The following is a 16,134-nucleotide window of genomic DNA, read 5'->3' as shown; positions in this document are numbered from 1 at the left end:
TGGGACTTGAGCTCAAAGAATCTGGTCAGCGCTGCCGACTGTGATAACCGCTGATAGTTCATTGCTCAATTCTAGAAAACTAGAATTGAGCGAGGAACGAATTGTGCACGAAAACTGCATGATGTCTGTACATTTAGACCCAACGGTTATCGCTCAAAAGACGACTTTGAGCGAATTTTAAGCAAGAATCTCTGGGTCTAAATGGGCGTTAAGAAATGTATTAATTCTTTGGTGGAAAACCAGATAGGAGTGCAGCTTTTTTTCTGTGAAGTAATATTAATATGAAGATAAATCAGACCAGAGTAAGGCTGCCTGTCCACGGCGTTATTTCACTGCAGGGAACGCAGTGCAAGCTTTCCATAGCATTGCTATCGAAAGCGCAGACGCCCTGTCCACAAGCGGTGAATCATAGTGATTTATAATTATTATAAAACTAAAATTTATTGAAGTTACAATGCCTATTTGAGATTTGAGACACCTGTGTCATCCTTTCAACAATTTAGAACAATAATAGAGAATTGAGTTCTTGAGTGTTATTCGGAACATATGAAGAAGACAATACCTTGTAGGGCATTAATGAAACTAACTGGAATTGCAATAGGTACTATGTACATGAAGTATAGTATAGTTGGTATAATCATCATGCAGAATGATCACGCAGCTAGCTGGGTGACAGGAGTGGTAGAGGGAGGAGTGCCAGGGAGGCTCGTCCTGAACTGGCACATACTAACAAGTTTGCAAAGTTGGCATATGTAGGGAATGCCATTATACAGTTAGCACTGTTGCAGAATGACAAGGCTTCTGACCGCCAGGGTGAGGTCTGCTTTAGTAAGAGGATAAATAAGAGTGTAGGGGAGGATAGACAGGTCCTGGGAGTGGGGAAGCCAACTATTAAGGGAACAGGCAGAATAATCTTCCATAAAGTCTGGGATCATCAAACAGTGTGTGTGCTCGAGTTTGACACATGGTGGATCGGATTGAGAGATTACTGGTAGGGGCTGGTGAGGACCCAACAGTCAAGGTGCACATTGGCACCAATGACAAAGTTAGAGGTAGGTGGAAGGTCCTGAAAAAAACAATTTCAGCGACATAGGATGTAAGCTTAGAGCAAGGACTTCCAACATAGTATTTTCTGAAATACTACCTGTACCACATGCCGCACCAGAAAGGCAGCAGGAGAATAGAGAGGTAAACAAGTGGCTCAAGAGTTGGTGTACGAGAGAGGGATTTGGGTTCCTGGAGAACTGGGTCGACTTTGTAGGGATGGGCTGCATCTCAATGGGGGGGAAGTAGAAGATGCTAGACAGTAGGAAGAGTGTTTAGACTGGGAGGAGAACAACCATGGAGATGGAGGGGAAGATAGTATAGACAGTGATCTGGTGCTAAGTAATGAAAATGGGGGTGGAGTAGTGGGATGGGTTAGTACAGTTAGAACTGGCAGAACAGATAACAGTAATAAAATAAAGTTAAAAAAAAAAAGCTCTTATCTGTATGGTGACTAATGCTAGAAGTCAGACTAATAAGGTTAATGAGCTGTGAGTAGTAGCGTCTGAGGAAAAACTGGCATAGTGGGACTAACCAAGACCCAGTTGGAAGAAAGCTGTGACTGGGCAGTTAACTTAGAGGGCTTCAGGTTGTTTAGAAGGAATGATAAAAACCAGAAAGCAGGAGGGGTTTGGAATTATGTAAAATCCAGTTTAAAGCCCACACTCCTTCAGGAGGATATATGGGCAGAGAAACATGGAGGGAGAAACAGTAATAAAATCCTAATAGGGGTTTGCTATAGGCCACCAATTATAACAGGAGACAGTGAAAATCTATTATTTCCGAGACCGCTTTCACACAGCTAAGAAAATCGTGTGAGATTTGTGCATTGCGAGGCAGACAAATCTCGCACAAATATGAACCCCACTTTTTTGAAGGGGGTTGTATACATGCACATTTCTTTTACACCGCAATACAAGAAAAAATCGTTGCACGTCCTATTTTTGGGCATTTCCTTGAAAACACATTGCCCATTGTTTTCAATGGGGCCGGAAAACACATTACATGGCATGCAATGCAAGGTTTCCCATTGAAAACCATAGGAAACACTTGGCGATCCACTGGTGTGGCACAACTGTACTGAAGTGATGGGAGGTGTTTTTGACACAAAAACGCCTCACATCTGCAAGTACCTCACACATTGGCGAGCGTGATATTGATCAGAGTTTCACGGCCCAATATTACGCTGGCCAGTGTAAAACTAGCTTATGGCAGATAGATGAAGCAGCAAATCAAAGTGAGGTAATTCATATGGAGGACTTTAAGTATCTGGATATAAACTTGGAGACTGAAACTTGTGGCTCTCATAAAGGGAAGTAGTTTCTGGCAATAACTAAGGATAATTATTCTTCTCAACTTATCCAGTACCCAACTAGAAGAAGGGCTATTTTGGACTTAACACTAACCAATAGACCTGACAAAATAACAGAGTTGCAAGTTATGGGACACCTAGGAAATAGTGACCATAATATCATACGTTTCCACTTGTCTTTCAGTATAGGGTGTTTTGTTTGGGGGGGGGCAAATATTAAACTTTGGCAAGGCAAAGTTCAATCCGCTTACAGATGCCCTTAACTTTATTGACTGGGACAATATCCTCAGCAATAATACTACAAACAATAAAAGGGGAATTTTTAAAACTATCCTAAATGCTCACTGTGAGCATTTCATACCTTTACAGGTTAGGAATAGGAGAAAACCAATGTGGCTCAATAAGTATGCCAATAATGTATGGGCAATAAAAAACAGAAAGAAAGCATTTAAACTACTAAAACAAAATGGCATTTAAAAAGCTATAAGGAAAAAAAATATGCAAAAAATAGATAAAAGCAGCAAAGGTGGAAACAGAGATTAATTGCCAAGGAGAGTAAAGCTAACCCTACACTGTTCTTCAGTTATATAAATAGTAAAAACATTAAAAAGAAAGTGTTGGCTCTTTAAAACTAATGTGGGAAGAACTGTAGAGCGTGATGGGGACAAAGCAAATCTATTAAAACAAAATGTCAGGTGAAATGCTGAGTGATAAAGTAAACTCTCCAATAAATGTCACCATTTTAACCCAAAAAATAGTACAGAGCTGCTTTTAAAAAGATTGAAATAGACAAATCGCCGAGTCCCAATGACTTACACCCCTAGATTCCAAGGGAATTAAGTAATAGACAGAATACTGTTTCTTAAATTTAAGAACTCTATATTGAATGGGATCTGTTCCACGGGATTGGCACTGGGGTCAAAAAGCGAACCTGGAAACTTATTTTGTCGGTAAAACGTTTAAGGGGTTTCTAAGACATGCTATTCTGGAGTACCTCACCTATATAACTCCATATTGGGTTTATGAGGAGTTGCTCCTGTGAAATTAATCTGATCCGCTTCTGCAAGGAGGTAACATCACCTATTTAGCAGATCTTATATTATCAACCTTTTCCACTGAACGGGTTACCTTTTTAGATACCCCAATTAGGCTAAAAGAGGTACAACAGGCCATTTCAAACATGGCACTCCAGAAATCCCCTGGACCAGATGGACTTCCCATAGAGATTTATCAGAAATATACAGAACAACTTTCACCATTGTTACTAGACAAATTACAGCAGGCCCATCTGCAAGGTTCCCTCCCATCTTTCTTTTATGAAATTTCCTTTATAGTGCTTCTGAAACCCGATAAGGACACCTCTGATTAAGGCTTCTACCGCCGAATTTCATTAGTTAATTTTGACTACAAAATTATCGCTAAAATACTAGCGACCAGACTCAACCAAGTTATTTTATCTACTGTCCATTCAGACCAGACAGGCTTTATACCCGGTACATCCACAAATATAAATACTCGTTGGGTTCAGACAACTATTCAGCTTGGCAGATTATATAATATGCCTTGGGCCTTGGCTTCATAAGACTCGGTGAAGGCCTTTGATTCACTAGAGGCTTGTCTTTTTTAATTTGGTCCTTGATTCTTAAAATGGATTAAGATTTTATATATAAATCCCCAAGCACTAATTTAGTAGTGAATGGTGTTCCATTGGATAGCTTTTCTCTTTCACAAGGAACTCGTCAGTGTTGCCCTTTATCCCCCGCTTTATTTTCCATAGTTATAGAGGCCTTAGCTATTCAATCACATTGTACTATGGGGTTAAATGTGGAGGGCAAGAAAGTATAGTAGGGCTTTATGCCAATGATATGATCCTTTTTCTCCAAAATCCAGAGAAGTAATTTACTTATGCCATAGAACACATAGATTAATTCTCCCAATTTTCTGGATTCTACCTTAATTGGCAGAAATCCGCTATTATGTATACAGCTCTTAATCAGATCATTGACCCTTTCATCTCTAGTTTTGACCTGTTGGTAATGTCCAAATTTTAATATCTTGGAGTAACTATGCTATGTGAAAAGTCCCAACAAAATGTTTTCATCCCCTGAATGCTCTTCTTGACACATTTATTTGGGGCTCGTCCTGCTCTAAGGCTACATTCTCACGGGTGAATGTGATATCGGCCTGAGGAACTCGTCATGATATTGCGCTTACCACTGCGCGTTTTTCACACCGATGCTAGGCGTTTTTGATTCAAAGACTGCTCGCATCACTTCTGTGAAATTCTGATCTTCAGACGTGTGTTTCACGCACTTCAAAGGATCGTAAGTGTTTCCTATTGATTTCAAGCATCGCACAAAACTCATGTGAGAATATTGCTCATATGAATAAGCTCTAAATTAAAACTTTTCACCCTACAAAGACCTAAAGATCAGGCAGGGGTGGCTATGTCTGATTTTTAACCTTATTACTTGCAGGCCAATTAAGAAATGTATGATCATTGTACTTATCTGAAGACGTACCTATTGCAGATCATTATTTGGCAGGGATGGTAGCCCGCAATTATTTGCTCAGCTTCTTAGAACACCTGGAATTCACCAAACCCTCTGATATATTACGATTACATAACCTAGCTTTATCTGAATGGCGCGCCGCCAAGAATATCCAGCAATGTTTGGATACCATGTGAGACCTTCCCTTATAGAACAACCCCGCCTTACCCTCTCTGCAATCGATATCAAGTTATTAATATCGGCAGTTGTTGCACTGAAAGATGTCTATAAAACTAATATGCTTGTTTTGTTGAGTTACAATAGGATTTGCAGGTACCTCACCACCAATTTAGTTATTTCCAGCTGCACCATGCTTTAAATACTCAATTCCCTCCCGCCTCAACCCAAATTTCAAAATAGGTATACTTAAGTCCCTAAGACCCAAAGGCCTAATATCTATATTGTTCACACACACACTCAGCTAAGGTTAATTATAATCCACTTTCCATCCAAAGTACATTGTAATCCCTTATCCCTTCGTTGACATCTGAGGAGTGGTTGGATATGTTAAAATCTCATTTAAATGTATGCCCTGCCATTAATAATAAAATAATACAACTTTATATTATACACCATTCTTATCTCACCCTGTTTGTTTACATAAAATGGGAAAAATTTCTGCATTGGCCTGTCACAGATGTCATTAATTGAGCGCTAGCTTTTGGCATTGGTATTGTCCTCACCTTCAAAATTTTTGGTATGATATTATTGCCTCTATATCCTTACTTTTATCTTCGCCCTTTACTCTGAATCTAGACTCAAAAATTTCACTATTTTGTTTGTTGAATGAAGAACTATGACCATGTTGTACACGGATATTTATAGTATGTATACCTTTAGAACTAGCAAATAGCATAGGTGGCTCCTGGCAATCTACACTGGAAATGTAGTGCGCCCTCCGTCATCCTGGCTCTGTACACAGATACATGAGAGATATGTATGAGAGCGCCAGAGAGAAACATGTGAAAGAGAGAGATACGTGTGAGAAAGAGAGATGGGGTCAGACAGTGTTTCCAGTGTGCCACACCCCTGTAGACACCTTCCCATGTCTGTATAATTCCCTGTCAGGTCCCTTGGAAGCGGACGTTCTGCCTTACTGGCGGCTATGTATGTATTTAGGTGATCGATGCTCAGTATCCTGACCTGGGCTCCAATGGTCAAAGTTGAAAATGTCAGGTGCCAGCTCCAGCCATTTCAGTGCAAGAGCCTAGTGATGTATGTGGCCAGGTACAGCTGCTATCCATGCTATGCAGCCTGTGCCGCCCCACCCTTTAGTTTTGTACATTACAGACAGAAAAAGAAATGTATAAGTATTGACTACAGGGTTTACTCTTTTCATTGCTCAGTCTCCTGGCCAGGTTGCCCTTGCTCTCTATGCAAGTGATTGGAGTAGTAGACCGACTGAAGAGAAGACGGTGGAGTATTACTGGCCTCCATCCCTTTTTGCCCTGCTGCAAGTGTGCTCTGCCCCTCCTCTCCTCCCCTATCAAGACTCCAGATTTATTAGCATATCTGTACAGAGGCAGGGGAAGGGTAAAAAAAAATCTGGTCTTAGGGCTGCAACTCTGCAAGGAGCCACCCTAGGTATGGACCCCAGTGCCTAGTGACAAATACTGTCCTGGTAATATTTCTTGATTTGCTGTCTCTGTCTTTGTATTTCATTAGAAAAACAGACCTGCTTTTTTCCCCAGAAACTGAACTTGTCTTGTCTCCTAACACTAGTGAGGAGGACTTACATTATCAGACACAGCCCATGGATCATGATCTGAGGAAAAAAGCAGACCCCAATATGAAACAACTGCTTAAAACAGAAACTGAAGAAACAGTAGTATACTATTTGCTGTAGGGGCCAGCTAAATGTGTTTTTCACTATTGGTATAAAGCCTAGCTTCTGTAACTTGAAATAATTCATGACCTGTTCAGTTTTATGAAGTGTCCAGACACCAACACACAGGTATTTGTTGATTACCCTCAGAATATATTCCATTGCAGAAAGTTTTTTTTATTTTTTTTTATAAATCACCATAATTCCATATATTGGATTTATTTATTTTCTTATAGTCATCATTCAGTGTGGGTTTTTTTCTTCACAAATGTGAACTCCAAATGCTCAGTTTAAAATGGTCTTCCAGTTCACAATAAAAGTGTCACTATACATGCAGAATATTTAATGGTGCTACTGCAATTCATTCTACTAGATTAACCTGATATTCGCTACGCGAACATAAAATGTTTCAAAGGTGGTGGTTGTGAACTCCTATATCTGCTTGGTTAGGTGAATATTTAGAGCGTCACTTTGTATTTGGAGCAGATATCTAATATAAAAAAGCCTACAGGTCTCTGTGTTTGTCTGTCCTTTCTCTGTGTTTGTCTGTCCTTTCTCTGTGTTTGTCTGTCCTTTCTCTGTGTTTGTCTGTCCTTTCTCTGTGTTTGTCTGTCCTTTCTCTGTGTTTGTCTGTCCTTTCTCTGTGTTTGTCTGTCCTTTCTCTGTGTTTGTCTGTCCTTTCTCTGTGTTTGTCTGTCCTTTCTCTGTGTTTGTCTGTCCTTTCTCTGTGTTTGTCTGTCCTTTCTCTGTGTTTGTCTGTCCTTTCTCTCCGTTTGTCTGTCCTTTCTCTCCGTTTGTCTGTCCTTTCCCCCCGTTTGTCTGTCCTTTCCCCCCGTTTGTCTGTCCTTTCTTTCTGTTTCTGTCCTTTCCTCGTTTGTCTGTCCTTTCCCCCTGCTTGTCTGTCCTTTCCCCCTGCTTGTCTGTCCTTTCCCCCTGCTTGTCTGTCCTTTCCCCCTGCTTGTCTGTCCTTTCCCCCTGCTTGTCTGTCCTTTCCCCCTGCTTGTCTGTCCTTTCCCCCTGCTTGTCTGTCCTTTCCCCCTGCTTGTCTGTCCTTTCCCCCTGCTTGTCTGTGTCTTTCTCTCTGTGTGTCTGTGTGTCTCTCTCTCTCGTTCTTGGTTGGGCAGTGTATTGTGCAGTTTAGCAGTGTATGCTGTGTTGCTTACAACACTTCACTCATCCCAGCACATGCCTGAAGCACAGCAGCGCCGCCAATAGATTTAACATTGTAACTTTCACCCCGCCTGACAGTTCTAGGAATGTATTAAACTTACATGTGATGGTTTTATGGCACCGGTGAGCATGTGTGTCATCTAATGACAACAACATCATACACCAAAGTTACAGCAAAGGGGTCAAAGTGTGGTGAAAGAAAAAGCATGTGGGCTTATTTATATTAGATTCCCAGTGTCATCTTTATGTATGTAAAATCATCCCAGATTCTCAGATCACCCAGTGAACAGTGGACTTTAATAGCCTGTGACACTTTCTGGTTACTTTGTCCACAGAGCGGATGTGTGATGGTAGCACACAACTCCGTTCCTTCTGCAGTAACCCGGCTGGGTATTGCAGGCAATGGGAACTATGCCAGCAACACCAAGCAGAGTCACTGCAGAGAGTGGGGGCTAGGCCATCAATAGTTAAATATTGGACGACCATTTTAATAAACATAGTAAAACTATTTAAATGCATTGTTATTTTCACAACCTTGTAGCAAAGTTAACCTGTAGAATTTCTCACCTAGCAATGGTTCAGCAACTTCAGAAGATTTGTTCTGGAAGTTAGATGCTCTACAAGATTTCATCCATGATCTGCACTGGCCAGAAACAGAATTCGCCAACCATCTGGAGCAACGACTGAAGCTCATGGCAAGTGATATGATAGAAGCCTGTGTTAAAAGGTTAGCTATTCCAGAATTATTGATTTTCATTGTTCACACCTGCTTTCAACGGTACAGTCCTCTGAAATCTGTATCACTTTAAAGTAAATATTGTAGATAATTATAAATTTATGGAATGAATTACAAGTATAAGATAAATGTTCTTACTAAAATCGAAAATTGAATTTTTCCCATCCTCCAAAGCAATACCAATAAAATATGCAATTAAATGAAAATAATGGTTTAAAAATTGTTTGGAAATGCAAACACGGTAAAGACATACATAGAAAGGAATAACACATTTATGTCACATACAGTGTCGACTATCTTGACTCGTGTTAGTTTGCCTGGATGTGCTAACATTAAACTTGAAGGTTTCATAAAAGTGTCATGCGTTAATGGTTAGATTTTGAATTTGTCTCTTGTAAATACACTCATTGTCAAAAAAATCAAGCACCTAGGAGTTGTCGGAATCCAATAAAGCTTTGTGTGTGATTGTAACGTTGATGTAAGTAAGTGATCACAGTATCAGAGTAAAAGGATAATTTATTGCTGAAAACTGCGGCATATCGATCCACATTTACTGTAACTGGGCCTCCTAGATGCAAACTAAGACTGTTGAAGTTGGGGTCCCAGATGATCCCATACACGTCCTATTAGTGATAAATCTGGCGACCGGGCATGCTATGGAAGTGTGGAGATGTTGTGTAGGTGTTCGTGTAACACCCTTGCTGTGTGCTGCCAAGCATCATCCTGCTAGAAAATGCCTTCTAGAAGCCCTTCCATGAGAGGCAACACATGGGGCTGCAGGATGTCCTGAACATATGACTGAACTATCATTATCCCTCGTACCACTAATAGGGGTAAACATCTGCCATATGTAATGGCACCCCCAGACCATCACACCTGCAGTAGGGCTACTGTGCCACTCCACAGTAAAGGCAGGATTGAGTTACTCACCCCAAGGTCTCCAATGAATACAGTGCCCAAAGGAAACATGGATTCATCGCTGAAGACAACCCAGTGCCACTCTGTAGCAGTCCAATTTAGTCATTCACAACACCACTGCAAACTGAGCTGAGAGTGGGTGGATGTCAAAGGCAGTACTTGTAATGGGCGCTGTGAGACCAAATGTCCTTCAGCCAAGTGCCTGGAAATGATTCAGATGGACACAGGGCCCTGTAACAATGGTGCCACTTGTTTCTGCATGGCAGACAACTAAACACTTGGAGCTGCTCATACTTGTTGGACGATTACACTATCCTTTCTACTGGTGGTCTGTCTGAGGGCCTCCTGAGCCTTGTGTGCGTGGTCCAAACACCTCCCTACAGTCTGGTCAGAATGGCCTAGGTGGTGGGCAGTTTGTTAATACGACCATCCAGCTGCTTGCATTCCAATAATGCGCCCCTCTCAAACTCTGTTAACTGGGCGAAATTCCTTTAATTGCGCTGCAAAGGCATTTCTAGTGGTTAACTAGCTCTATACAAGTTGAAAAAAAGATTCAATACAGACAAGTAGCCTCTGACAGCCTCTTTTATAGGCCAAGGATGGAACCACTTTTAGGGCCTCAGGTGGCAAGACCATTCATCTAATCACGCCACAACTTTCGTTATTTGCATATCTACCTAAGATGTAACTGCATGCTACGTTTTGCAGTAAAACATCAACTTCTTCTAGGTGCTTGTTAATTTTTTTTGACAAACAATATAAGTTGCAGTAATTCTAAATGTTGGCTGATCTTGAGACATCAGGATCTGTTTAGGTGGATGGATTCACAAAAGTTTAGAGTCATTTTTATCGCAGCTTCAAGCCTCCTAGTTGGATGAAAAAACATAAATCAAGAACAATAGTCTTTAATTATTTTTTTAAAAATTCACCCCACTCCCCAAAAAAATTTACCCATTTTTTAAATGAAAAAAAAACACTTTTTTTGCTAATATCTAAAAACAGAAAAATAGACATGATATCATAAAATACTAAAAGTTAATTTACTAAAATACGTGAGTCAAAGTCTGGTCATCTTGCCTTCCAGTGATGGTTAAATTAAGGAAGTCTAATTGTTCCTTTTTAAGGGAAGGTAGGTGAATCGAGGAAAGAAAAGCTTCAATTCTTTCTGCAGTGGGGAGACGTATAATAGGTCAGTGGCGTACAACAACGTCTTATAATGTTGAGATCCATTAGTGAGGCTGTGTACACTGGGGTTCTGCCTCAAGGCCACCACCAATTTTTCACGGCTAAGACAAAAAGTAGTCGAGACAGAGGGCAGCCCTGTCTGTTTCCATTGCTAATGGAAAATGGAATCAAGGTGGTTCTGCTAGTTCAGACCCGAGGGACAAAATCTTGAATCAGGAATAAAACCTGCTCCCAGTCCTATATTTTCCAGTTATGCCCGGAGGAATCCCCAGCGCACACTGTCAAAAGCCTTTTCAGCATCAATGGAGAGCAGGCAGAAAAGGGATTTACACTCTAAACCTCCCTTAATCAGAAGGGTTTTGTTAGTATTGTCTTTATCTTTTCAGCCTTTTACAAACCCAACCTGCTCTCTGTGGACTAGAGAAGCGGGAATAGGACATAATTGGTTTGCTAAACATTTGGAGTGTAACTTAATGTCAGTATTTATCAGCTTATAAATCTGCCTATAACTAGTACACAGGGAAGGGTCCCCACACAGTTTGTGAATAGCAGTAATGAGTGCGGAAAGAGATTGTGTGGGAAATGGAGATATAGAATTAAATACCCTAGTAAGGAAAGGGAATAATTGCTCTCTGAACATTTTATAAAAGTGAAATGAAAACCCCTACAGGCCAGGGCTACTTCCTGCAGGGGTAGACTTAATAATCGATTATCCTGGATATGCTTCTTGATTTTAGCTTGTAGGATGTCCAGGGGGAGCTCTGAGTATGGTCTTTTGATGTTATATTGATCCTGGTAATAGCTCAGGAAAAGGTCTGAAATGCCTGTTGGATCATGGCTCTTGTTACCTGCAGAGGTTGTAAAGAAAGGAATAAAAGGGTGTGAGGTGCGAGGGTGCAAGAGCCTAGCCAGGGGACGACCACATTTGTCAGAGTGTTTGTAAGAATATTGTTTGATCTGTTGTCAGAACTAAGCAATTTTGTTTTGTCTAAGAGGGTTTTTAAGTTCTTGCCTAGTACAGAGGTGATTCCTTAAGGTGATTAGGGAATGGGTAGACTTGTGATAGTTATGGAGTTTAGTAAGCAGGGAGGAGACCATAAAAGTGTTTGCCTCCTTCAGGAACAATCAGTGTTTGATGAGTAGGCTTTGAAGAGCTTCCCATTGAATTGGTTAAGAAGTGGTGTCAGATGCATAATTATCTAAGAAGTCATAAACCGCAAAGCTGATTTCAGATGTGCAGTCCAAGTCATTCAATAAGTTGTCGTATAGACGCCACATCCAAGACGGTTTTTAGTGTACCTAGGATCTATAAAAGAGAGACAGGTATATGGTCAGACCATAAGATATTCCCAATGGAAGAAGATGGTTGCCAGGAGAGGGTGTGGTGACAAAGCAAATGGATATGGCTAGAAGATCAGTGTACATGAGAAAAGAATGACTAATCTTTAACTTGATTGTGAAGAATTTGCCACACATCCACTAATTGCATGTTATGGAGATGATGATTAATAGAGTGTAAGTAAGATGTGTGTAGGTGGACTCTACAAAAAGTGGAGTAAAAGGATGGGTCTAGTGTACAGTTAGTTGCTTCTGACTAAGATTACCACCCTTCCCCTAACACAATGTATGGGGAAAAGGGTTTTTAAGAAGTGAAACCGATCCATAGATAGTTGCCAATAGTGACAACCCTACTTCCCAATTTCAGTTTGAGACAAAGGTACTGACCTTCTGTGTCTATCAAGCTACCCAAAACCTCATGCTGAAGAGATTTATGAATTGCGATAGATGTGCCATGGGATCTGAAGGCTAGATTAGTACCGTAAAATTGGACCGAATAATGGCGGTTACACTTGGTAATGAATTGGTCCTGTCTTTAAGTGAATTTCCGACATGAGATCTAAGTTTGTGTATCTGATAAAGTACCTGGCTATGTTTCTGAAGAATGTTTAGAGCTTGGAAATGTAACAAGCAAAAGTGTGTAGGGATCATGATTGGAGTTTAAAGGTGAGGGCGAAATAACACAGAGGAAAGAGAAAGGAGGCAGACTAGAGAAAGAGGAAGTAACTGAGTGGAGGGTAGTAAGAGATAGTGAGAGGAAAATCTAGAGGCATTCTAAAGAAGTGGACTAGGTAGTTGTCTCAGAGGAAGTTAAAATATCAAATAGAAAAAACAAATTCTGCCTCTGGAGGAAAAAAGGGAGAGAAAGGCAGAAGCTGTAGGCAGCTAATTTAGGGACAGGACAACAAAAGGAAAGTGATAAAAAATTCAATTAGTGAGAGTCCTGAAGGGCCGAGGGGAAAAGGCTGTCAGACCTCCAGGAATTGCCAAAGTCAAACTAGTCAAGAAAGTGGCAGGACAGGAACCCAGTGTCCATTCCTCGGGTCACTACAACATTTGAAATGATGATGACAAAAGTCAAGTTAAAACATGTTAAACAGCACCTTCTTGGGGAATCCTAAAATAAAGACATACTAGAGTTGTAATATACAGCTTTAGGAATTCTCAAGTATGAGAAACTGATTGAACTGGACCAAGATCAATCAGGACCAACCCAATTAAATTGGAGGAAATGTTCAAAGTGTATGAAAGCCATGTTGGTATCTAGGTAAAAGGATAAGAGAACTCTTAAACAAGATGGAAGCTAAAGATACATCTTTTTATTCTTCTGAAGAATGTAGAGTAAATCAAGGAAACCTATCTGATACTGCCTTTTTTAATGGTTGGGCCTGGAAGATAAACAGGGGCAAGGACACTGAGGAAGAGGTGAATACTACAGTTTAGCCAAGTTGGAAGGTGTATGTTTCCAGTTCTAGGAACTGTGCCAAGGCAGCGGCCTGGTATGGCGAAAGTCAGGAGAATATAGCTCCATTCTTGTGGTATAAGGTGAAAGGGATAGCCCTATCGGTATGTTGTGCCTCTTCTCTACGAGTGAACTCAGGAGGGGTTTACGGTGAAGTCTCATACTCAGGGTCCACCTCAAGACATCTGGGAACAATTGAACAGTCATTTTCTGATGGGAGACAGGGCCTTGTCTCCATGCCAGTCGCAGGATCTCCTTTTTCACAATAAAAGTGGGCTCTGCAGGAAATCTCAATTAAAATTCTACATTGGACATATTTACCTATGCACCACCTTTACCTAGCTTCCTCCCCATTATGCTTCCAAGGATGCCAAGAAAGGGGTGACATGGTTCACGTGTGGTGGGCCGGTCCAGAGGTCGAAAGACACTGGTCACAGATTCACAACTTGATCAACCAACTGTTTGTGGGTCCGGTTCCCAAATCCTCCACACTAATCCTTTTGGGGGACAGTCCTCCATGATTCAAATATCAAGTTCATAAACTGATTCAGTACATATGTATGGCCGCTAGAATTCATATCTCTATTGCTCAGCTGGGCGTGTGCTTATGCTATGGTTATCGCATTAACACATGCCAAGCTGAGCAAGCATCTGCCCCAGCAGATTACATTGTTCTCATCACAGCAGAGTAAACAATGTACTAATTGAATATGCAAAGCAAACAAATCCATCAGTAGGCCACTGGAAAAACTGAAGGAACTGCATTAAAATAGAACGAATTTTCAGCGGCCAAACAATGGGTTTTATGCTGGCTTAAAAACCTTGGCTAATGACAAGTGGCTGAATAGTACACGACTGCCCACGTTTACACGTAATGATTATCGCTCAATTTCGGCCATTTAGAACAAATTTTAAGCGATAATCGTTGCGTGTAAAAGGGCCTTTAGTTAATCAGTATCACTTATTTCCCTATTGGTTACTGTATGGAGAATAGTCTCTGAGCACTTTCTGACATTTTTTCATTCTTTCCAAAGTAAGTATGAGAGGAAGTCAATGATCAGAACTTCACCTCCCCCTTCTAACACCAGCATCAGAAATACACCTCTCAAGTAGGTGATAAGGCTAAAATAGTACAATTTAAGCAATTAACCAGGCAATGTGACAATAGATAAGCTTTCATATGGGCACCCCACATAGGAGGGAGTAGGACTGCAAATGTAGGTTGCGCTATATGATGTGAATATTTGCCTGTATGTGAAAAGAATACAGAACTTTTGTTCTACAAATTATTCAAGTTAGGACGGCATATTTGTTCTAAGCAGGGTAAGATTAAAATAGAGTTCACCCGGCCCACCATAACAGGAAATATCAAAGAATAATTGTGTCAGAAGGACAGTTTCCTCACAGTTCAGCATTAGCAGCAAGCTCTTCAAATGTTCAGGTCAGAGAGGAGCGAGAGCCTCCAGTATTTAGTGTAGAAGACCTGGCAGGTTGCCACCTCTCCCAAGGCAGAAGAATGTGATCCAAAACTGGAGTAGGCCTAATTTTGAGCCCACTTCTCAAATTGTACAAGTTCAATTTCCTCAGTTAGGCCATGTATACAAATGTTACTGCATCTGTGACAGTTGTTTATGTCTTCCAAATGGATAAATATGTTCGAAATCATCAACTGTGGCATATGGAGCAGGATGGTGTGTTGCTGGTGCTGGAAGGCCACTGCTGTAAGGCAGGTAGGTGTATGTGCCATAAATGCTGATGGTGTGGAGGATTTCAGGCCTCCACTTCCCTTATTCACAGGAAGAGGACAAGGGGTGTCCCCTGCAGCCACAGTCCGGCCATTGGAACTGTGTGGTAAGAAAGAGAAAAATGCTGGTCCCACTGGAGTTTTCTTGCTGGGAACCGTGGGAGAGCATGACGGGGACGCCGGCAGCATTGCAGAAGCATGTAATGGAGCCTGTATCTCCTTCTGCCACAGAGGTGGCAGTAGCAGGAACCTTCCTTTTACATCATATTGCCAGGATAGGCGAATAAAAGTGCCTTATTAGGGATTAATAGCTGGGGTGTTCAGGAGCTCAGCGGACCCACTTTTTATCCTGCAATGCCCCCAACCACCTGTGTTGATCCTTTTTAGTACCTGTCTATCCTGTCCACAGGATAGACGATAAATGTATGATCACTGAGATCTGACTGACGAGATCACCAGGAATCTTGTAAACAGTGATCGCCAAGTTCCCCTAGTGAGTGGAGTGGTGATATGCATGTGTGTGCTCTAACGAAAGTAGCTCTAACTTCTATGGAACTGGAAGCACAGTGTTTGGCTATCTCCATAGACAGTGAATAGGGCTTGCAGAAATCCTTGTGCCTATTGCAGAGAAAACTTCATTCAGCTGTGCTATACTGAATTCTAGTCACAGAAACGTATGCAACAAACTTGCTATGTATGTGTATACCCTAATTTATTGGCCATTGCACTTGAAGAAACCTTCAGGCCAGTCTTGCATAGGAGTCTGTTAAAATTCTTAAACGCAGCATTTTAACGCGTTTTTAAATGTGTTTGACAGCGTCTTTTAACACTCCCTATCATTATAAAGG

At 41.1% G+C, this 16,134-nt stretch overlaps 1 protein-coding gene across 6 annotated transcripts in view; it reads left to right on the top strand.

Annotated features, from left to right (window-relative positions):
* Nucleotides 1-16,134, top strand: part of CADPS2 (calcium dependent secretion activator 2) — a 458,085-nt gene that overhangs the window by 350,068 nt on the left and 91,883 nt on the right. For all 6 annotated transcript variants that reach the window (XM_066591847.1, XM_066591846.1, XM_066591844.1 and 3 more), the window contains one exon: nucleotides 8,475-8,630. In XM_066591847.1, coding sequence (XP_066447944.1) covers nucleotides 8,475-8,630 — 156 coding nt within the window. The remainder of the gene's footprint in view (nucleotides 1-8,474; nucleotides 8,631-16,134) is intronic.

This window comes from Eleutherodactylus coqui, chromosome 2 (genome assembly GCF_035609145.1).
Source record: "Eleutherodactylus coqui strain aEleCoq1 chromosome 2, aEleCoq1.hap1, whole genome shotgun sequence".
Classification (NCBI taxonomy): domain Eukaryota; kingdom Metazoa; phylum Chordata; class Amphibia; order Anura; family Eleutherodactylidae; genus Eleutherodactylus; species Eleutherodactylus coqui.
Note: the sequence above shows the minus strand (reverse complement) of the source record. Positions and strands in the feature narration are given on the sequence as shown.